The sequence below is a fragment of the Balaenoptera acutorostrata genome, chromosome 2 (genome assembly GCF_949987535.1).
Source record: "Balaenoptera acutorostrata chromosome 2, mBalAcu1.1, whole genome shotgun sequence".
Lineage (NCBI taxonomy): Eukaryota > Metazoa > Chordata > Mammalia > Artiodactyla > Balaenopteridae > Balaenoptera > Balaenoptera acutorostrata.
In genome coordinates this window covers 103,031,514-103,055,632 of record NC_080065.1, presented here as the reverse complement: position 1 = coordinate 103,055,632, position 24,119 = coordinate 103,031,514, and the positions used below count along the sequence as shown (strand labels likewise).

At 42.2% G+C, this 24,119-nt stretch overlaps 1 protein-coding gene and 1 pseudogene across 1 annotated transcript in view; both read left to right on the top strand.

The window, feature by feature from the left end:
* LOC130707261 (peroxisomal multifunctional enzyme type 2-like) overlaps window positions 1-17,952 on the top strand; it is a 62,015-nt gene extending 44,063 nt beyond the window's left edge. Inside the window, exons 16-19 of the mRNA XM_057540918.1 lie at window positions 2,731-2,800; window positions 3,502-3,608; window positions 5,421-5,507; window positions 17,830-17,952. Coding sequence (XP_057396901.1) covers window positions 2,731-2,800; window positions 3,502-3,608; window positions 5,421-5,507; window positions 17,830-17,856 — 291 coding nt within the window. The 3' untranslated portion in view covers window positions 17,857-17,952. The remainder of the gene's footprint in view (window positions 1-2,730; window positions 2,801-3,501; window positions 3,609-5,420; window positions 5,508-17,829) is intronic.
* LOC130707262 (protein FAM170A-like) lies at window positions 17,849-23,345 on the top strand (annotated as a pseudogene).
* The last annotated feature ends 774 nt before the right edge of the window (window positions 23,346-24,119 follow it).

The following is a 24,119-nucleotide window of genomic DNA, read 5'->3' as shown; positions in this document are numbered from 1 at the left end:
AAAAAAAATTTACTTATTTATTTGGCTGCATTGGGTCTTAGTTGTGGCACACAGGGTCTTCGTTGCGGCATGCGGACTCTTTCACTGAGACACGTGGGCCCTCTAGTTCTGGTGCGCAGGCTCCAGGGTGTGTGGGATCAGTAGTTACGGCACGTGGGCTCTCTAGTTGTGGTGCGCGGGCTCTAGAGGGTGTGCGCTCAGTAGTTGTGGCGCAAGGGCCTAGTTGCCCCTTGGCATGTGGGGTATTAGTTCCCTGACCAGGGATCAAACCCATGTCCCCTGCACTGGAAGGTGGATTCTTAACCACTGGATGACTAGGGAAGTCCCTAATGGTACACTTTAAATAAATAAAACTAGGAACTAATTTACTCATATATGGAAGATCCTCCCACTTACATTTAATACTCAAGTAAGACAATATAGATCTATTTTTCTTAGTTTGTATGTGTGAATTTTAGTGATTTTTACATCTAGGCAGAAATGAAACACCAAAACACGAAGCTTTTTGCTTTTCTTCTGAAATACGAAAGTCCTTCAGGATATTCAGAAAATAAACCTTGATAGTGTTCTTTATTGTTTGGAGAATGGTCATTTTGCATTATGATTGAATTTAGTCAAACATCCAATCAGTTGACTTTAGTCATTTCTCATCATAGATCTTTTATGTCTTTGCTAATTCTGCCTTCTGTTGGAAGCAATGCTGTCATTGAAATAATATGAAAATTTTCATATTCCTTTAATATGATTTCTTTAGAAAAGTTGTTTCTTTTCATTTATAGGAATGATATCTGTGGGGTAAGAACACTGACACTAATCTTAAAAACTTGATTGTCTTATACTGTTGCTGAAATCTTTTAAATAATCATAATAGTTCACATTTATTGAGGTATTAATATTTATCAAGGATAATGCTCTGTAAGAGTTTGATTAGCCTCTCAGTTTTTTAAATGAGAAGGTTGAGGCTAGGGTGATAAAGAAAATTGCCCACTAATGGCAGAGCTGGATTTGAACCTAGGTCTGTCTGGTGCCAAAGCCCATGATCTATTATGTGTTTGACACCTTCCGCTTTGGGCCCTGAAATTCGTCATTCTTTTACCATTTGTATGCAACATGATGATGTATATTTGCCTAGTGTTTTATTTTTTTAAAGTGCTTTCTAAAATTTATCATTTAATCTTCTGCCATCTTATACAGAATCTTAAGTCACATCTATATGATAATTGTTGATTTGATTTAATTATTTTTAGAAGCCATATAAAGGGAAAAAATACTGAGTCATTAAAAAAGTGAATAATTTAGAAAACTATCATATAGAGTGATGGGAAAGAGAAAGAGCTTATGAAAATTGTACAAAACATTAAAAAGTAAACAACATTTTCCTATGAATTACAGGAGATGTTATTTTCTGTAAATAAAATGTGTTAAAAAAGAATAATCAATAATTAAAAACAACAAAAACTCATTAAGAAAGTCAGGTATGCTGACATGGCTAGTCTCTACACAACATTTTAATAGTCTTGGAAAGCTTAACCTAGCAATTGATAAGAGAGAAGTCTAGAGGCAGACCCAAAGTTAATACACAGATACATTAAATACTTACTGTTAGCTCTTTTGTGAATTTCTTCCCTTCAGTACTGAAAAGTACTCTCTCATTTGACCAACGCACAATTTAAATGCTGGGAAGTATGGTGACTTTTTTCCTATTGTTATCTGTATCTTTCTGCTAATTGTGCCTTATCTAAGTACAGAAGTGATGTGAAGATCTGGAGTAAGCAGGAATATAATCTTAATGGCAAGTTATTAGTCTGTTTTTTTGCAGGATGAGCTGATCTCAGGATTTAGTATACCCAGTAGAATGAAAGTTTGTGAGAAGTGTGTGATGTTTATATGTCTAGTATTGGGTTACAGGCTTCAATTTAAAACACCCCATTAAGAAAGTTGGCATAAATTTTGCTTGGTTAGAAGAGGCTATAAACATTTACACCTTATCTTCATTGTGTTTTTTTAAAAAATGTTTGTTTATTTTATTTTATTTTTAAAAAATTAATTAATTAATTAATTAATTTTTGGCTGCATTGGGTCTTTGTTGCTGTGCGCGGGCTTTCTCTAGTTGCGGCGAGCGGGGGCTACTGTTTGTTGTGGTGCACAGACTTCTCATTGTGGTGGCTTCCCTTTGTTGAGGAGCGTGGGCTCTAGGGCATGTGGGCTTCAGTAGTTGGGGTGCTTGGGCTTCAGTAGTTGTGGCTCGCGGGCTCTAGAGCTCAAGCTCAGTAGCTGTGGCGCACGGGCTTAGTTGCTCCACGGCATGTGAGATCTTCCCGGACCAAGGATCAAACCCGTGTCCCCTGCATTGGCAGGCGGATTCTTAACCAGTGCGCCACTAGGGAAGCCCTTCATTGTGTTTTAACGAGAGTAGATTGATGGATTCCTTTTTGTGAATTTCTCCTTAGGCAGTGGTAACCAGTGTTGTTCCCAGATGTAGTTCTTGGTTCCCCTTCCTATTATTTGACAGTCCTCACGCCTTATGATCTCAGTGGCAGGTGTTACAAAAAGCATTTGGTTTACACTTAATCTTTTTTTGTTAAAAATAGTTATTTTTTAATCAAAGCTACTATTAGGTACATTATAATGCATTTCTTATGCAATAATCAGCCATATTTCCTGTTTTTATTTTAATGTATTCTAAGAAGGCACTGGGTGCTAGTTTCTTTTATAATTCTTTCTCCACAGGCTGCTTTATACCGCCTCAGTGGAGACTGGAATCCCTTACACATTGATCCTGACTTTGCTAACTTAGCAGGTGAGTTGCTAATAATGTGAGCCAATGAAAATATTAGCTCAGTTATCTAAATAATACTTAAAGACGTCGCTACTTATGACTGGAAGTTTGAGTAACATTTTAAAAATAGCCCTCTCCTAATATGTTTATGCAAAAGACATGGAAAGGTGGGAAGTAGTGTTCAGAAAATGGTGTACGTGAAATTCAGATTATGGTGGAAGGTAGCTCCTGCTAGTGCAAGGTCTAGGATAGGACCATGGGGATGGGTGTCTGAGTTATCATGAAGGTCAAGGCCATTGGAGGGGAGAGCAAAGAACTGAAAGGTTGAAGAAGGATCATCTACATACATGGATATTGAAATCACTGTGGATGATTTCATGGTTACAACCAAAGCGAAACAAAATAATTATTTGTGTCCCCAGATCTCTGACATTCCTTCCTTTTTTTTTTCGTTTTTTGTTTATTTCATAATTTTTTTCCCAGGAAGTATTATTTATAAAATATTTTCCATGTTTCTTAACACATTATTGACTGGAGATGTATTAACGCCATAGGCGTTAGTTTCTGCAAAAATCCCCCTGGTCAATAATGTGTTAAGATAGGTGGTATGAGTCAGGCTAATGCAGTTTAAAAATGTATTTTTGAAGTCCTGAATGAACTGTTCTTGGTTTTTAAACATGAAATGTGCCTTTATCTAACTAAATTCTCTCTCTCATTTTTAGGTTTTGACAAGCCCATATTACATGGATTATGTACATTTGGATTTTCTGCCAGGCATGTTTTACAGCAGTTTGCAGATAATGATGTGTCAAGATTCAAAGCAATTAAGGTATGTGTAAATTATTAATAATTTAACTACTTGTTCCTTTTTAGTTTTAGAGGAGTCTTAGTGACTTCACTTAAAAATAGGTACTATACCGAAGTTATTATTTTTATTATTTCATTGACTTGGCAATCAGCAAGTTCTCTTTTTGTAGCTCTAAATGCCTCTATTACACTTGCATCATGAAGGATATTATATACAGTTATACTTTTAACAGATTGATTTGATTGTTTTGTAAATTAATTAGGAGCATACATATATCAGCATATATGCCTTAACAAACTCAAGATTTACCTTTAAAAATTTATTTATTCATGTTTTACTGTTTTATAATTTGCCTTAATTTAATTGAAAATGTTAAGTGGCTGCATTTGAACTCTAATAAACATGCACCTATATCAGTATGTTGGTTGCATATTGATTTTAGTTTTGCACTTTTTTTTTTGTGGTCACTGTAAATTTCTTTATTTTTTGGCTGTATTGAGTCTTCCTTGCTGCGCGCAGGCTTTCTCTAGTTGTGGCGAGTGGGGGCTACTCTTCATTGTGGTGTGCGGGCTTCTCATTGCGGTGGCTTCTCTTGCTGCGGAGCACAGGCTCTAGGTGTGCGGGCTTCAGTAGTTATAGCACGCGGGCTCAGTAGTTGTGGCTCGTGGGCTCTAGAGCACAGGCTCAGTAGTTGTGGCACACGGGCTTAGTTGCTCCGCAGCATGTGGGATCTTCCTGGACCAGGACTCGAACCCGTGTCCCCTGCATTGGCAGGCGGATTCTTAACCACTGCACCACCAGGGAAGCCCTAGTTTTGCACTTTTAGTTTTCATCCATTATAAATTGCAAAGAAAACTGACTCTGCACAGTTTTGCATAAATCGAAAGACATACACTTAAAACAAAACAAAACAAAACTTTAAGGCAGTGTCAAATAGCTCCAAAAGCTCTTATCAGTTTGTACTCCATGCAGCAGTGGAAATTTATTTTCTGATGTCTTGCCTTTGATAACACTGATTATTCTCATTATTATAACTATTTTATAGTTATTATTATAATGATTTTAAAAACCAGCGAATAATATATACACAGAGCAAATAAAATAGTATAGAAAATTAAGAAATAAAAAATGTAATTATTCTGTCCTATACAACAACCCCAGGTCTTATTCCTCAGACTTAATTAGTGCTACTTTTTTTTTTTTAAATTAATTAATTTATTTATTTATTTATTTATGGCTGTGTTGGGTCTTCGTTTCTGTGTGAGGGCTTTCTCCAGTTACGGCAAGTGGGGGCCACTCTTCATCGCGGTGCGCAGGCCTCTCACTGTCGCGGCCTCTCCCGCTGCGGAGCACAGGCTCCAGACGCACAGGCTCCAGACGCACAGGCTCAGCAGTTGTGGCTCACGGGCCCAGTTGCTCCACGGCATGTGGGATCCTCCCAGACCAAGGCTCGAACCCGTGTACCCTGCATTAGCAGGCAGACTCTCAACCACTGCGCCACCAGGGAAGCCCCTAGTGCTACTTTTAACTGCTTCTCTTAAGTTGTTCTGGTAGTTACCTATATAACTCTACTTAATATGATTATTCTTCTGTGTTTTGATTCGTCAAGATTAAACTATTTATTGATTCTATATTTTGAAAGACAAAGAATTAACTTTTACTAAATATCTCTACTAATTTTATCATACTACTATTTTTATGAATTTAAGTATAGTCCAGTCTCTGTTTCTTCCTTTTATGCTCTCCAACCTTCCCCCCAAATACCACCCCCCTGCAAAGTGGAAAAGTTTCATATTAAAACATTCTTAACCCCAAAACACATTTTTTTGAAAGGTTCGTTTTGCAAAACCAGTATATCCAGGACAAACTCTACAAACTGAGATGTGGAAGGAAGGAAATAGAATCCATTTCCAAACCAAGGTATGGATAATGTAGTTAGAGGTACATTGTTTCGTTACCCTCTTCACTGTATCCTATAATTATGTTCCATCCTAGCATTCTTTTGGTTAATATTATGGATATGAGATAAAACTTAGAAAGTTTTTTTTAAAAAATCAGTGGTAACTTTTAATTGAAAATAAGATGCCTCCGTACCTTGTTTTTTATTTTCTGTTTTTTTTTTTTTTTTTTTACAGTCCAGGTCTTTTATTTTCTTTACCCCCATCATGCCATGAATTCATAGGGAGTGGGCTCCAGCAGTTCAGGCTTCTTTCCATTGGTTCTCACGAAGTGTGCTTCCCTGGGGGAGCAGGCTGGCGCTTCAGCTGAACCCAAGTACCTTTCTCTTTGGCTTCCTTCTTTTTCTGATCATTTTCCTTCACTCGTTTCAGGAAGCTATCTCAGCTCTTAGAGTGCGTAACATGCTCGATACACACATTAATTCTCTTGGCAAGAATCTTGCCCTTAGCTTGTATGTTTACAATGATGCCAACAGCATGCTGGGTAACATTGTAGACTCTCCCAGTTTCGCCATGGCAACATTTGTGGGGCATTCCTTTTTGAACAGTGCCCGTTCCCTTGATATCTACAATATCACCTTTCTTGTAGATTTGCATGTGTGTGGCCAAAGGAGCAGCTCCATGTTTTCTAAAAGGCCTAGAGAACATGTAGCGGGTGCCCCTCCTCTTTCTCTTTGTGTTGGTCATTTTGGCGAATTACTGGAAGATGGAGGTTCTGGCCGAAAAGAAGCTATTTTCTGTTTTTTATTCTCAGCTAAATTGGTGCCTGTCTACATAGCATTTCTGAAAACCCAACCAACCATATCTTTTTGGCTCAACCCATCATTCAAGTTGTTGTCAGAATATAATCTTCAGAAAATTAAAGGCATGACTCTCAGACAGATATAAAATGAAAATGTGACACAAATTAACATCTTATGTCACAGAGTCTGGGCTTAATTAATAGTAAGTAACAAGACAGAGTATATCTCCCTATAGAGTTAAGTAATTTTGGGGTGAGGCTGTTAGCAGTGCTCCAGTAAAATACTAAAAGGACATGCAATCAGCCTTTTATAAGTTTTTTACAGATTATTTTTGTTAATACAGTTGACCAGGGTGACACTTTTTGGCCTGATCATTTGTACTACATTGATGGTTTGTGTCGAGCAGTTTAAATACCACCACCAACAATAATAACAGCTTAAAGTTGTCGAGTACCTATAAGCAGGCTATCCCATTATTTCTACTATGCGTAACAGCTCTACATTTAATTTAGGAAAATCTAGGTTCAGGTCTCCTAAATAACTTGCTCATGGTCACATAGAAAGTGGTGGAGCTGGGATAGACACCCAGGTCTGCCTGGCTCAAGGCTTACTTCCTAGGCCCTAACTTTTTTTTTTTTTTTTTTTTTACTGTATCATGATTTCTTTCATAAATATAAATAACTTTGCAGAACTCTTCTTTGTATGGCTGCCTTCTCCTTATTACTTCCTGCTGCTTGCAGTATCATTTTCCTGCTTCATGTATGCACACTATTTCACTTTGCAAATTTCTTTTGTCTTTTCGGCTTCAGAGGAAGCTCTACCTTGTCCTCAGAGGCAGTCCCTTACTACTCCCCTTTCCCTCATCCATATAAAAACACATACTGGCTTTCTCTGAAATCCTCCTACAATTAATGTTGGTGCCACATATTCTGGGACCCTCTTATTTTCTAATTATTTCACCTACGTTTATTCTATTTATTTATTTACTTTTAACATCTTTATTGGAGTATAATTGCTTTACAATAGTGTGTTAGTTTCTGCTGTATAACAAAGTGAATCAGCTATACATAAATATATATCCCCATATACCCTCCCTCTTGCGTCTCCCTCCCACCCTCCCTATCCCACCCCTCTAGGTGGACACAAAGCACCAAGCTGATCTCCCTGTGCTATGTGGCTGCTTCCCACTAGCTATCTATTTCACATTTGGTAGTGTATATGTGTCCATGCCACTCTCTCACTTCATCCCAGCTTACCCTTCCCTCTCCCCGTGTCCTCAAGTCCATTCTCTACATCTGCATCTTTATCCCTGTCCTGCCCCTACATTCTTCAGAACCATTTTTTTTTTTTTAGATCCCATATATATGTATCAGCATACAGTATTTGTTTTTCTCTGACATACTTCACTCTGTATGACAGTCTCTAGGTCCATCCACCTCACTACAAATAACTCAATTCCATTTCTTTTTATGGCTGAGTAATATTCCATTGTATATATGTGCCACATCTTCTTTATCCATTCATCTGTCGATGGACACTTAGGTCGCTTCCACGTCCTGGCTATTGTAAATAGTGCTGCAGTGAACATTGTGGTACATGACTCTTTTTGAATTATGGTTTTCTCAGGGTATATGCCCAGTAGTGGGATCGCTGAGTCGTATGGTAGTTCTATTTTTAGTTTTTTAAGGAACCTCCATACTGTTCTCCATAGTGGCTGTATCAATTTACATTCCCACCAACAGGGCAAGAGGGTTCCCTTTTCTCCACACCCTCTCCAGCATTTATTGTTTGTAGATTTTTTGATGATAGCCATTCTGACCAGTGTGAGGGGATACCTCATTGTAGTTTTTGATTAGCATTTCTCTAATGATTAGTGATGTTGAGCATCCTTTCATGTGCTTGTTGGCAATCTGTATATATTATTTAGAGAAATGTCTATTTAGGTCTTCTGCCCATTTTTGGATTGGGTTGTTTGTTTTTTTGATGTTGAGCTGCAGGAGCTGCCTGTACATTTTGGAGATTAATCCTTTATCAGTTGCTTTGTTTGCAAATATTTTCTCCCACTCTGAGGTTTGTCTTTTCGTCTTGTTTATGGTTTCCTTTGCTGTGCAAAAGCTTTTAAGTTTCATTAGGTCCCATTTGTTTATTCCTGTTTTTATTTCCATTACTCTAGGAGGTAGGTCAAAAAGGATCTTGCTGTGATTTATGTCATAGAGTGGTCTGCCTATGTTTGCCTCTAAGAGTTGTATAGTGTCTGGCCTTACATTTAGGTCTTTAATCCATTTTGAGTTTCTTTTTGTGTATGGTGTTAGGGAGTGTTCTAATTTCCTTCTTTTACATGTAGCTGTCCAGTTTTCCCAGCACCACTTATTGAAGAGGCTGTCTTTTCTCCATTGTATATTCTTGCCTCCTTTATCAACGATAAGGTGACCATACGTGTGTGGGTTTGTCTCTGGGCTTTCTATCCTGTTCCATTGATCTATATTTCTGTTTTTGTGCCAGTACCATACTGTCTTGATTACTGTAGCTTTGTAGTATAGTCTGAAGTCAGGGAGCCTTGTTCCTCCAGCTCCGTTTTTCTTTCTCAAGATTGCCTTGGCTATTCAGGGTCTTTTGTGTTTCCATATAAATTGTGAAATTTTTTGTTCTAGTTCTGTGAAAAATGCCATTGGCAGTTTGATAGGGATTGCACTGAATCTGTAGATTGCTTTGGGTAGTATAGTCATTTTCCCAGTATTGATTCATCCAATCCAAGAACATGTTATATCTCTCCATCTGTTTGTATTATCTTTAATTTCTTTCATCAGTATACTGTAGTTTTCTGCATGCAGGTCTTGTGTCTCCTTAGGTAGGTTTATTCCTAGGTATTTTATTCTTTTTGTTGTAATGGTAGATGGGAGTGTTTCCTTAATTTCTCTTTCAGCTTTTTCATCATTAGTGTATAGGAATGCAAGAGATTTCTGTGCATTAATTTTATATCCTGCTACTTTACCAAATTCCTTGATTAGCTCTAGTAGTTTTCTGGTAGCATCTTTGGGATTCTCTGTGTATAGTATCATGTCATCTGCAAACAGTGACAGTTTTACTTCTTCTTTTCCGATTTGGATTCCTTTTATTTCTTTTTCTTCTCTGATTGCTGTGGCTAAAACTTCCAAAACTATGTTGGAAAATAGTGGTGAGAGAAGGCAACCTTGTCTTGTTCCTGATCTTAGTGGAAATGGTTTCAGTTTTCCACCATTGAGAATGATGTTGGCTGTGGGTTTGTCATATATGGCCTTTATTATGTTGAGGTAAGTTCCCTCTATGCCTAGTTTCTGGAGAGCTTTTTTCATAAATGGGTGTTGAATTTTGTCACAAGCTTTTTCTGCATCTATTTAGATGATCATATGGTTTTTCTCCTTCAATTTGTTAATATGGTTTATCCCATTGATTGATTTGCATATATTGAAGAATCCTTGCATTACTGGGATAAACCCCACTCGATCGTGGTGTATTATCCTTTTAATGTGCTGCTGGATTCTGTTTGCCAGTATTTTGTTGAGGATTTTTGCATCTGTGTTCATCAGTGATATTGGTCTGTTGTTTTCTTTCTTTGTGACATCTTTGTCTGGTTTTGGTATCAGGGTGATGGTGGCCTCATAGAATGAGTTTGGGAGTGTTCCTACCTCTGCTATATTTTGGAAGAGTTTGAGAAGGATAGGTATTAGCTCTTCTCTAAATGTTGGATAGAATTCGCCTGTGAATCGTTTTTGCTCATAGTCTACAGCTGAACTCTTGTGTCAACAGTAAATATTCCAGCAGAAGGAGTGGGGGTTTGATCATTTTACTGCTTTCTGCAGGGCAGACTCTGTGGGCTCATGGCAACATCGAATCTTCAGTGACCCCAGTTGTCACACCCAGGAGTCGGTTTCTCTCTAATCCTTTTCAGAGCTATGAATAGCAGGGAAACATGATTTATAGACCAAGAGGCATTTTAATCATGGGATTTGTGAGCATTTCATATTCCCTTCCTCATGATGGATACACTGCCCATCCTTTGGAAGAGACACTAAGATGTTGGTCAGATCCTGTTAACCTCATTTACTTCCATGAATTCATGTCAAGTGTATTAGGTTCATGCAGGAGATTTTCAAAACCCTACCAAATGGGTTTAGAGGAAGATGGGGCTAACTTCAGATTACTTCTTTAGGCCAGAGGTTTTCCTAGGCACCAGTAATCATCTGATTCTGCTTTCTAAGGCTGCTTGCTTTACTTACAATTCATACGTAGAAGCTAAGTCCCTGATGGAAAGGTGTTCTTTACAGTTGTGGGTTTTACCTCAATCTCTGGGCTCCTTTAAAAATAAACTTCGAATATTCTTCTCAACCCTAGTTATTTGAACTCTCTGAGTCTCAGCTCAGTTTATTAACATTCTTAATTTGCAGTGGATCTGTATGTCTTATGTCCTTAATACATTGCTTCACACAGGGACACCAGCTCAGGAAGATTTCGTCTGTTGCAAATTTATGAGGAAGTTGAATATTTATTTTTGGTACTTTTTCACCACCTCCCCAACATCTACCTCCTGACCAGATACCATTTCTTCTTTTTCCTGTCTCTACATTTCCAATCCCATTCAAAAATGGCCCAATCCTCAGCCTGTTTTCCCCTAGTCCTTGCTAAAACAATGGCTGATGATGGTTTAAATTAAGGCACCACTTCTCATGAGGTTCCTTGTATTTTAATAAAAATCTTTGAGGGGTAAATATTCAAAGTACTACTTCTCTATGGTTAAATTTTAGGCAGTGTAAAAAACAGTTTTAGATGGAGATGAAGGGAGTTGGGTGGATTACACAGGACATGGGATGAACAGGGCTGTCACTTTTGTTCAGTTACATGAACATGGTGACAGGCAAACATAAATGCAGAGATGGCATTTCTATGCTGGTATGGGGAAAAAGAAGAGAGGCCACTGGTCAGGACATTGTTTGGCCTAGGGAGGAAGAAGATCGAGTACTTTGGTAATTTATTTAAGCTTTTGTTTTTTTGCGGGTTAGGGGAGCAAGTAGGGGAGCTCATACTTGAAGCCGAATCCGGCATCTGTACCCTAACACCGAATTAAATCTCAAGACAGAGTTTTGGGTGAAGTAGAAAAGAATAGCTTTATTGCTTTGCCAGGCAAAGGGGGCTAGAGCAGGCAATTGCCCTCAAAACTCTGTGTCCCTGACCCGGAGAGGGTTGTGAGGAGTTTTATAGTAATCGTTCAGAGAGGAGGGTGTGATCAGCTCATGGACATTCCTCTGATTGGTTGGTGGTGAGGTAAGTGGGAGTCAGCATCATCAACCTTACGGTTCCAACTGGTTCTGGGGTTTGTGTGTTTGTGGGTAGCACACCGTTGACTTCTCCCCCCTGGTGGGGCTTTCAGTATCTGCAAAACAGCTCAAAGATATTGTTATGTGTATCCCTTGAGGGGGAACCAGGACCCTGCCCCAAGGCTGCAGTATTGTTTCTTTTGACTATTCCTCCCTTGTCTGCATCCCCTCCCTTCCCTAATCAGCAACTATTTGAACCTTCTCGTTGGAACTCAGGGAAGGTCATGGAGGCTGAACGAAGCCTATTTCCTGTAATCAAGAAATGGGGGACACCGATATAGGCTTTTGTGCCCAGGAACCCCACAGGGTCCTGCTAGGGATCATACTCAGTGCAAGGAGATGTGGAAAATCCAGAGATAAGGAATCTTGGCCTCTACTTTACAAGGGATCCTACTCTATGTTGTGGGGGAAATCAGACACATTCATGAAGAGTCTGCCCGAGTGGAGAATGGGAAAAGAGTTATCACAGAGGTACAACTAGCATGCTGGGAAAATGCTGGGTCCATTCTCACTGGGATATCTGGAAGGGCTTCCTGTAGAAAGTGGGATTTTAATTGAACTTTGAAAAATTATACTTTTGAAAGAAATGACTTGAGTAAGCGCCTGTCCTCTGATGGAGGGAGGGAAGTCTGGCCTAGTTGAGTGGAGGCGAGAAGGTGAGTGTTATGCTTAGTCTGGAAAACTCAGCAGGGTCTTCAATCCTAGGGCTGTGAATGTTCGGTTGAATATTTTAGGTTTTATTCTTCTCGCATTGAGAAGCCATTTAAGATTTGAGCAGGGGAATAATATTCTTAAAGAAAATAACTATGACCAGGATGAATTGAAGGGAGGGAGGAACGACATACTCATTTGTCTACAATTTGGGGAAGAGAGGAAGATTATCTCTAATTCATTAGATGTGCATTGTATCAGCGGGAGCAAAATAAGCAGCATATCTTGATACATAAATCCTCCTCCCATATATGCATTCTTTTTCACCAGGGAGCAAGTATTTGGCAGCCAAGTTATCTTTAAAGTAATAATAAGGAAGCTATTTGGAATAAGTGTTTCAGAACCATTTGTTACTTTGCACAGACCTATGAGCAAATAGGATTGAGCTAAAGCATTTACAGTGGTATGTGGTTCTGCAGGGGCTGCCACACTATTATATATACTTTTATCTTGGCTAAACTCTAGCTGTTGCCACTGCTATTACTCAAAGAACTGAAGTGTCAACAAGCTAATCAAAATAGCAAAGTGGGAGTCAAGAGTTTTTCCGCCTGTTTCTTAAAGTCTTAGGAAGATTGTTTCCTTTTTATTCCCTATATTCAGAACATAAAAGCCTCCCAGACATCTCATCTTTACTAGGTCAAACATTTCAAAAGGCAGTGGGATTATTTTCCAGTTGCTTTTCAGTTTAAGGCAAGTGTTTTAGGGGCTTCCAAAGCCTCCCTCCTGAATCAATTTATGAAAAAAAAAATGAAGTAAAGGCATTATTAACCCAACTACATTGTCTTGGTATAAAAGTCCTAACATAGCATAGTGGGAAAAGGTTCTGAATCATGACCTAAGTGATCTGAGTTCTAGACCCAGTTTTGTGAATGCATAGCTTGATGGTTTTGTCAAGTGTCATATTTAACAGGGAGGGATTAGAATTTTTCTGTATGGTTTCTGTACTATTCAGTAGTATTGTTCACAATGATTTTTGCCTAAGGAGTCTAGAAAATGGAGAGACACATGATAATGTTGCAGGAAGAGGGACCTCTTCCAGGGCCCAAGAGTGGGCTCTTGTCTACCACTCAGAAATGAATTTTCTGAGGAGACACACGTGCTGACAATGCAAGAGACTTTATTAGGAAGGGGTGTCCGGGCGGAGAGCAGCAGGGTAAGGGAACCCAGGAGAACTGCTCTGCCATGTGGCTCACAGTCTCAGGTTTTATGGTAATGGGGTTAGTTTCCGGGTTGTCTCTGGCCGATCATTCTGCCTCAGGATCCTTTCTGGTGGTGCACACATTGCTCAGCTAAGATAGGTTCCAGCGAGAAGGATTCTGGGAGGTTGGTAGGGCATATGGACTGGAGTCTCCTCTCTCCTTTTGACCTTTCCTGAATTCTTCCGGTTGGTGGTAGTTTGTTAGTTCCGCGTTCCTTACCAGGACCTCCTGTTGTAAGATAACTCGTGCAAGTGGTTACTATCGGGCCTGGTCAGGGCAGGCGGTTTTGGGCAGTGGTTTCCCTAAAAATAAGATGGTGGTCAACAATTTTGGGTGGAAGTGATGTGTGTTACTTTTGGGCCAGAACTCACACTGCCAGTGTGAGGCTCCAGAATTCTTTCTCTCTACAAAGATGACTGAGAGAGGTGGCTTCGTCAAGCTGGGGGCAGGAATAAGGAGAGCGGAGAGCAGAACGCCTAGCCAGCCCACGTGCAGCCCATGCACAGGGAGCGGGAAATGAACCTTTGTTGTTTTAAACCCCTGAGATTTGGAGGAATTATTTGTGACAATAAAATGTCAAGCCTATTCTTGATTGATACGGTCTTCAAAGAGTATCACTGGGATGCATAGGGAAAGCCCCATGGATATGGAAGATCCTTCTTTTTCCTAAATTAAAGTTTAAGTGTTCTATACATAAATGTCAAAGCTGTTTTGAGGGGAATTGTTTCCTATCATTGGAAATACTGAAATATGGACTGGGCAACCTCTTGAAGGCAGTGCTGTAGAAATTGAAGGCAGTTGTGTGATATAATAGGAAATAGATATTTGGTCTTCAATGTTTCTGGCACAGAGCTGCTAAAACCCTTGGAATTTCCTAAGTGCTGAGAGCAATAAAGGTGTCTAAGGACGGAGGCTGGTTGCTAGTGGAGCCAACCAAGTGATTAGAGGGTTGGAACTTTCATTCCCACCCCTCTGAAGAGGTCAGAGGGGCTGGAGGTTGAATCATTCACCAAAGGCAAATGATTTAATCAATCATGCTTATGTTAATAAGCCTCCATAAAAACCCAAAAGGAGGGGGTTTGGATTGCTTCTGAGTCAGTGAACATGTGGAGATATGAGGAGAGTAGCATGCTCAGAGACCATGAAAGATTTAGACACTTTCCCTATGCCTTACCTTATGCATCTCTTCCATCTGGCTATTCCTGAGTCTATATATATATAAAACTTGTAATATGTAGTAAGTAAAATGGTTATCTAGTAAGTAAAGTGTTTCTCTGAGTTCTGTGAACCCGCTTTGTGTGAATGGATTAATCAAGCCGAAAGCAACATCTGGTTGGTCAGAAGCAAGGATGGAAACGTGCATTATTTGCTACTGGTGTCTGAGTGTGTGTGTGTGTGTGTGTGTGTGTGTGGTAGGAGCAGTCTTGTAGGACTGAGCCCTTAATCTGTGGAATCTGACGCTATCTTTGTGTAAATAGTGTCAGAATTGAGCTGCGTTTGTACAACACTCAGGTGGTGTCTGATAATGGCTTGGTGATACGGGGAACCCCCTGTCCCTCCACATTGGACTTGGTACTACAGCTGACTCTTGAACAACGTGGGTTTGAACTGCGTGGGTCCACTTATGGGTGGATTTATTTCAGTAAATACACATCCTTAGATTCAACCAAATGTGAATCAAAATTTCTATCCATGGTTGGTTAAGTCTGCGTATGCGAAACTTGTGGATAAGGAGGGCTGACTATATTATGCCATTGTACATAAGGGACTTGAGCATCTGTGGATTTTGGTGTCTGCAGGGGCTCCTGGAACCAATCCCCTGAGGTTACTGAGAAACGGCTATAGAATCTTAGGTTGGAACAGAGAAGTTCATGGTCCATTTGAGGTTAAAAGTATTCAGAGTTACAGCTCCTGAGGGTAACTGTTGCGCCTCACCTTTGTGCAGCTTGTATGGTTTATGAAGTGTTTTCTCCAGTGTTAACTTACTTGCTCTTCCGTGGATAGCAAAATGTTTCTTGACTGTACCTTTCATAGTGACTTGACAGGTGCTAAGAAAAATTTGTTTGGAGAAGCAAGCTAATTTTTTACCTGAATCCCATAGCTATTCTGATAGATGAGTGGTGATATCTCATTATGGTTTTCATTTTCATTTTCCTAATGGCTAGTGATATGAAACATCATTTCATGTGCTTATTTGCGATTTGTATATCCTTTTCAGTGAAGCATTTCTTCATATCTCTTGTCCATTTTCTAATCAAATTGTTTATTTTCTTACTGTTGAGTTTGAGCGTTCTTTATATGTTATAGACTTACTTCTTTGTTGGCTATGTAGTTTGTAAATATTTTCTCCCAGTCTCTAGCTTGACTTCTTATACTCTTAAAAGAATCTTTCACGTACCAAATGATTTTAGTTTTGATAATGTCTAGTTTACCTATTTTTCCTTTTATGGTTCATCTCATTCCTGGTTTATTGCAATAGGCCCACTGTTCTCTCTGATTCTGACCTTGCCTCCCAAAAGTCTGTTCTTAACAAAGCAATTAGAGTGATCTTTTAACATGTAATTTCTCATTTAAAACTCTCCAAGCTTCCCATGTCACTCAGAGTAAAAGCCAAAGTTTGAGCAGTAGCCTCTAAAACCCTATATAATTTGGTTCCTCATTATCCCTCTGACTTCCCCTCTTACCACTCTCTCCCTCCCTCAGCCACACTGGCTTTCTTCCTGGTATTCAAACAGGCCAGGCAACCCCTGACCCAGACTCCAGTCTCTTTTTGCCTGAAAAATGTAACCTTGGCTCTAAGCTCCCTTATTGCCCTCAGGTACTACTGAGATGAGGCCCTTTTAGTGAAGCCTTCCATGATCTCCCATTCAGCATAGAAATTGCCCTATTTCCTATAGTCCCATATCCAGTTGCTTGTTTTCTTTTTCATCATGGTACTTGCAAATATCTAACCTACTAGGTATTTTACTTATTTAAAAAAAATGGTCTATCTTCTCCTCTAGAATTAAGCTCCTTGAGAGAAACTCTTTGCATCTCTTTTGTTCTTAAATGTTCAAGTACAGAATCTAGAGAGCCTGGCACATAGTAGGGGCTAAATAACGGTTTCTATAATGAAGAATGGACAGAGAAATGAAGGAATGACAAAAGTATGTCCCAACCTAGCTGGGGCTTGCTGTGATGAACCCATTGGCTCTAGGTTGGAGAACCTGAGCTGGTACGTTTGGAATCATCTTTCCTTTTCTGAGGAGAGGTTCATTTCTTTCAGAAATTCAGGGTCTAAGAAAGATGCCTTAAGAATCATCCTCCTTGGAATGACGGCATTAGAACTTCTAATGAAAGTTCAGCTCCTAAGGAAGTGGTGATTATCACCGGTTGTTAATACTCTTTGTTGAATGGTTGGTGAGGAGCATTGTGGTTCCTCATCATTATGGATGGAGGGACCAAGGTGACAGTACGTGAGCTCACTGATCAATCTTAACTTCATTAAAAACTGGACAACTTTTTGTACTTACTGTTGCAAAGCAATAGGAAGGTACACAGCATCACTTATAAAATAATCTTGTAGTAACATGAAATCGAATCTAAATCTAATTAATTCTCTAGCTATAACTACCTGTTTATAAGGAAATAGAGGTAATAGGGAACATCTTAAATGACATCACAGGGATACAATCAACAGACTCCTGTGGACAATTCTACAGGATAAATTACTTAGTTTCTTCAATAAATCGGTGCCAAATCAAAGGGAGGGAGAACTGTTGTAGACTAAAAGACACATGGACATATTGCAAGGCGTGGACCTTCTTTAGATCTTGATTTCAATAGATCATGTATAAAAAAGACATTTAAACACATTTGGAGGCAATTGAGTATGGCTTAGTTATTGTGGTAAAAGAAATGATGATTAAATTTGTTGGGTGAGATAATGATGTTATGTTAGAAACAAGTTTTTATCTGTTGGAGGTAAATACTGTGGCATGTAAGGAGAAATGACATAATGTCTGAGATTTACAATAAAAAACAGCACTTCCCCCACCCTCCCCAAACTCCTAAACCAAAATAAATACACAAAAAACTAAAAGTGTGCGAGTGAGTGAGTGTGTTTGTGTGTGTGTGTGTAGCAGAAGAAGAATGGCAGACTTTTGATCATTGTTGCAACTGGGTGATGGGTAAGTGGTGCTGCATTCCTTTTATATCATTCTCTTTACTTTGTGTATGTTTGAAAATTTCTAGCACAAAAAAATTAAGAAAAAAACTCCTCCTTGCCCCTTCTTTTCTAGGGATTCTCCAAGAAGCAGGAAGATTGAATCTCATCAGCAAACCCTCACAAGGCTGAAGTTGTCCTCTCTTCACTCTCCCGCTGCCTGAAACCTTAAGTCATTCTGCAGTGCCCTTTCAAATTGGGACCCGCCTCTGTCCATGTGGTATGTCTAATGAAAGCAGTGACTTCTGGGAGGCTACCTCATCCTGTGCACCAATCTTCCCACTGGATCCTGGCCACTACCTCAAAATGAGGTGTCTCTAATTCTAGAGTGGAATCAGGAGGATCCAGATGCATTGCCACTTATAACTGGTATAAATTACAGCCCACAAGCAGAGGTGTGCAAGAAATAGTACGAAAATTTTTTTATAACTGCACGTAATTTGTATTTTAAGCCTTGATCCTGCTGGTGTCCTGTTTGGATTTCCGCCATCCCTATTTGGAAGTCATACGGGGCCAAGGTTTTGAGGGAGTGGGTGGAAGCATGATCATTGTTGACTGGAGCCCACAGTTGTAAGTGTAGATGCCCATCAGCTCGGGGGCCATGCCTCCTTTAGGTTTGGTGGCTCCTGTGCCATGCGTGGGACAGGTTGCCATGATTCTGCTTGTATGCACACTATAGCCATCTCCTTTTGGAATTTTTCTCCATTTACCCCTCCAGCCACACTTGAGAGGCCTTTTCTCCTCCAGGATTTACAGACATCTCTCTCTGACTTAATTAGCACATTTCAACACTCCAGTAGGGAAACAAGACAGTACCTAATTTCAAAAACCTGCTTCTGTTATGTTTCTGCTCAAGTATCCTCTCTTTTCCATGGAGTTTGCGATTTTAGAAATAAAAGCCAAGATGATCAGCATGTTATTTCTGCTATGCCCTGCCGGGCTCTTCCACTGGCCAGTGAACATGGGTCTGCTACCCACTTGAATGCAGAAGGGAAAGGGTGAAATAAAGGAAGAAAAGGAAAAAAATGAACAGGAACAGATTAACATCTCAAAGTATCCTGCCACATTTGAAAGATGTGAGAGTTGAATTCATGGGAAAGGTTCTGCTGGGAAAAAGGAGTTGTTCTTGAAAATGGGGTCTGTGCTGTTGCAGAGACTGTTGAACCTAGGTCCACAGAATGCTCTGATGTCATCACTGAGGTTAGAGAATTCTGCTGTAGGCCTGGCAACCTTTGAAACTTAACAGCCCTGGTGAGCACTAGGCAGTACTGCTTGTTCACTAAGTGGTCCAAGTTGTTCAGCCATTTAGGAGACTTGACTATTTTTATTTGTATTGAATCATTTCAACGGATTTCCCAAAAGCCAAGGAGGGCCAACCTGTAGGGAAGAGGAGGAGTTGGACGTGAGGCATCTTCTGAGGGAATCTTCCAGTTGGTACGATGAGACGGCGACAAAAGAGGAAACATCTGGAAAGTGAAGAGTCCCAGGAAACTGCCGAGAAGGGAGGAGGTATGTGGGGGGCAACTTGTCTGGGGCACATGGGTTTCTGCCAAACTGAGCCTTCTCTAGGAAGGGGGGTACTGAGAACGTGTCACCTGTGAAACAGGGTGCGAGAGACCTTGTCTCACTGATGCTGCCGTATCCACGCGGAGGGTCCCTGTGGTGTGAGACGGCACAGAACGGCCAGGTGCCCCTGGGAGATGGGAGGTCAGCTCCGCTGGTCTGAGGACCCTCTCCTGGGGCTGCCGGGCCTGGAGCTTTGTCGGACTCACAGCAGGCTGCATCCTGCTTGCACAGACCTAGAGGTGCAGCTTTTCTCAGTCCCCGAGTTCTCTCTTATTCTCTTTGATCTTCCCCTGGGGTCATGAGGTGGGGGTGTGAAGGATGCAAGGATGCTGAGAGAGACCCATGAGCTGCTTGGCCCCTTTTGCCAAAGTGGAAAGAGAAGCCCCATGAGTTGAAGGCCTTGTTGAAAAGTATCTTGAGAAGTGGAATGCAGTTCGAAAGGAGATTGTTTGTCTAGGGATGGTGTCATTGAAGGCAAGGAGGTTTTATTCCTTCGACAGGAAGAATTTCCCAAAGGAGATCAAGGGAAGGGAAGGGCTTTCCAGAGACTGAGCCCGCATGGGCGGGGGTGAGAGATGTCCTCAGGGTCCTGCGGGGAGCTCTGAGAGCCACGGGCCACCTGGTGCCTGCGTGCCTTAAACCTTAAACGTAGGCGAGTAGCTTGCCCTGGGAGAGGGGTGGCCACGTGAGGAAGTGGGGGCAGAGTGGAGCCTACCCCAGACTTCCAGCTGGAGGCCTCTGCCCCAGATTAGAGCCCAGTAGCTCCTACCAGGCCTAGGGTCCTGGAGACTAGGATGGGCCCTGGGAGTGGAGGTCTAGACAGCAGGCAGATTTTCAGGCAGTGGCTGGGACAGGCTGGGGAAGGCAATGACTGCCCCTGTCTCACCATTCAGAATATTTTTCTCTATATTCCAGTGTGTGTGTGTGTGTGAGTGTGAGTGTGTGTGTGTGTGTGTGGTAGTGGAGAGAAGAGCGGGATGAATGGGGGTAGAGTGCTCATCAGATATAAAGTCTGCATGGTAAAGTTCTTGTCACCCTGCCTGGAGCTGGGTGACACTCGGTGTATGTAAGAGTGTGTACAGAATTCTTGTTAGGGGTGTTTTATGAGGCAGTAACTCATACACCCATGTACACTCTGATACAGCAAATATATCACACACCCCACATATAACTTCCTTATTAAACCACACACAGCACATGTAGGTATATACACGCATCACTCCTGTACTACGTTCTCATACAACCCACCTGTGTCACAATCCTCTCCTCCAACACCAAACGCTGGAGATGAGATATGTATATAGACACACACACTATATATATATGACACACACACTATATATATATGTATCTCCTCAACTCTCGCAAACACAGCTAACTTCAGCTATCTCTAAATACCTCTGTAAGAACCAGTCACATGTCATACACACCACACTTCTAACACATTCTTTAGTGATGCCAGACCCGCTTTGTACAAACCACAGTAAAGCACAGTCTCACTAACCCATGTCAGGGTTGCCAGATAAAATACGGGCTGTCCAGTTAAATTTGAATTCCAGATAAACAACAAGTAATTTTTCAGTATGAGTATGTCCCAAATATTGTATAGGCCATACTTACACGAAAAATAAGTAAGACCAAATACTGCATGGGAATACTTACACTACAAAATTATTCTGGGTTTATCTGAAATTGAAATTTAACCGGGTGCCCTGTATTTTTGTTTGCTAAGTCTGGCAACCCTTATATACTTACCGCCAGCTGATGTGTTATGTATTTATTGTATTGTTGTTTAGTGTTTGTCTTCCTCTACTAGAATGTGCAGCCTTACCAGAGACTAGAACAATGGAAGAGTGCCGGATACATAGGAGTAGCTGCTTACTGAACCTTGGTGAATGAATGAATGAACACACACCATAAATACAAGCCACACCGTGTGATGAGGAAAAGTTACATGTCCCAGAATTCCTGACTTGTGAACAGAAATCATGCACACAGAGGCCACAGATACAGATACACCCATCTGCACTGTGCTCCCCACGCCAACCCCACACTTACCACAGACTTAAGTGATAGACATCACTCACTCTTCACACATACTCACAGTCACCACCTAGGCCCACATTACCCACAAGACACTGACAGAATAAGTATTGATTTTAATTAAATACTGGAGTATCCACTGGGAACCACACTCTCAACTGTGTGTATTCACTGCACCTGACACATGTCAGACCGTCAGTAAATATTTGTGGACAGAGGATTGAGGAACCCACCCTGAGCCTTTCATTCCTCCCTCAGGAATCTCGAAGTCACAAGAGGATCCCCCTCAGCTTGGATCTCCTGTGGTGGCCCAAGGCTGCAGCCCAGGGGCAGGGGAGGTCCCCTCTGCCTCTGAATACTTCTGTGCTTCTTCTCCACGCAAGCTCATCCGTGGTGGTAAGGGCGCGGGGCTCCTCAGGTGAGGGGCTGCTTGGCTGGGAGGCAGGAGGCACACAGATCCCAGGGAGGCTGAGAGGAAACCCAGGGTCAACAGAGGGGCTGAGGGCTCTGTGGAGGAGCCTGAGCAGGATGGCTGAGCTGTACGAGGGCGTGGATCTCAGCTGAGTCTGGGGGCGTGTGAATCCTGGTACCACCATGGTGGGGAAGTTAAGGAGCAGGGGCCGGAAAGGTCTGGGCTTGAGGTGGAGGGCAGAGGGACCAGATTAAGCATCTTCAGAGGAAAATGTAGGGTTTGCCTTTGCCTTTGCTTCCTGAGAAGGACAGAGTTCTTCATCATAGACCTCCAGCCTGAGAGCAGGACCATCCAGCTGAGGTCCACCCAGCTCACACATACATCCGCTCTCCAGGCACAGCCATTCTCAGTGCACACGTAAACCCCAAGCACGTGATCCACAGTGCTCCTCTCCTACACCCCCATTCCACAAGTAATGCACCACCGATATTCCCAAACTCACACTCCTCGTAGTACACGCATCCTCCCACATCCCTCACATACCACAGCCCTCACCACCATACTCCACACCCCTGTATATAGCCACCGCTCCAGTATCCCCCCACACGCAGATGAAAAGCCCACAGATGACACCAGATACACCACTCCATCCTACGGCCAACAGACACCAAGCTCATGACACAGCTACCTCATGCAAATGTCCCTCTCTCATCTACCACACCTGCTCCCTCAGCTTCCAGCATGGCCCGAGCATGTTATTATGTTTTTAATTTCCTTTCCCAGGAATCTGGAGATTACATCGAGACACTCCCCGGCCTAGAGCACCCCTAGCCCGGGTTCAGGAAGAAGGGGAGACCGCTCCCCCACCACAGTGTGTCGCCTTCTCATCCCCTTCATTCAGTAAGACCTCTCTGTATACAAACAAAGAGGAAAGAGGCATGAAAATATACTACATGCGGGTGAAAACGATCAAGGGTGTAGCTGTCTCCTGGGAGACAGAGAAACCCTTGGGGTTGCTAGAAAAGCGGCTGAGGATAGAAGAAGTGACCCTTCCTGAGGATGTGCGGGTAGGTTCTCCCCGCTCTGCTGTGTCCACCAGAAACCGCCTGTCTGACAGTGAGCCCACTGGGGCGGAGAAAGAGTGTGAGGAAAGGGCAGAGCCATACAGCCCATCAGGGTCAGCTGCAGTCCAGGAGAGACCCAGGGCCAAGACACCGGACTGGCTGGTGACCATGGAGGCCGGCTTCAGGTGCATGGCCTGCTGCCGGGTGTTCCCCACCTTGGAGATCCTCCGGCAGCACGTGCGGTACGGTGTCCAGGAGGGCTTCAGCTGCCATGTCTTCCATCTCACCATGGCCCAGATGATGGGCGATGTGGAATCCGAGAGCACCACCGAGGAGGAGGTGGAGGAGGAGGAGAGGAGGAGGAGAAGCAAGGAGCAAAGGAGAATGAGGAGGAGCAGCCCACGGGGGAAGACCTCAGCCCGAGGAGACCGTGGAGCCAATGTCCAGGCTGCGTGTTACATTCTCCGAAGGACAGGAAGTGAGCAGGGGCTGGGGCTGCGGAGGGAGCTGTACCTTCTCCGAGCCAGTCCCATCTCTCCACCCCAGACTCATGCTTCCATAAGGGAGAGTTGGGGGCTTTAGCACCTCAGGGGGAACTGAAGGGGAGATAACCAGCTCCCGTGCTTCTGGCCCAGTCATGTAATAATAAAGTCATGACTGTAAGTGGGAATTGATCCTGAGCTTTTCAGCTTCCACAGGAAATTCTCTTTAGCTAAGAAGTGTTTTTCTCTCTTTTGATTTCCACACAGCAACTGAGATTCATGGGACAAGATCCTAGAAGACAGTGTGGCCTTCTGTTGGAAGAGGTAAGGCTTGAGGCTGGCACAGTCTTCTGAGCCTATGTCACGAGGGCCCCGAGGAGTGTAAGGGAAGGGGCCGCAGAGATGTGCTGGTTTATCTAATGGCTCTGCAGTTGCATCAACTTGGGACACACCCAGCACTTCCAAAGGAATTGACCTCTGTTGACTTAAACAAGAATGTGGAGCGTTTTGACTAGGAGTTTTCTCAGGGTCTGCATGATGGACCTCAGCTCTAAGAGGACGTACTGCCAGCAGCTCCTTCTCGGCAGAGAGAGCCAGGGGTGGTCTGAAGAGAGGACAGGGGGCCTCGCAGGACCAGAAGTTTGAGGTCTGAGAGCCTGTGGCCTGAGCTGAGATCTCACCCTGACCAGTGTACCTAGCTTTCTGGGACAAAGGGAAATGTGAAAGGGAGTCAGGTGGAAATGAGGTCCCCCGAGATATGGTAATGTTCCAGAAGCTTCGTTGTGCGGTAGTTGATCTG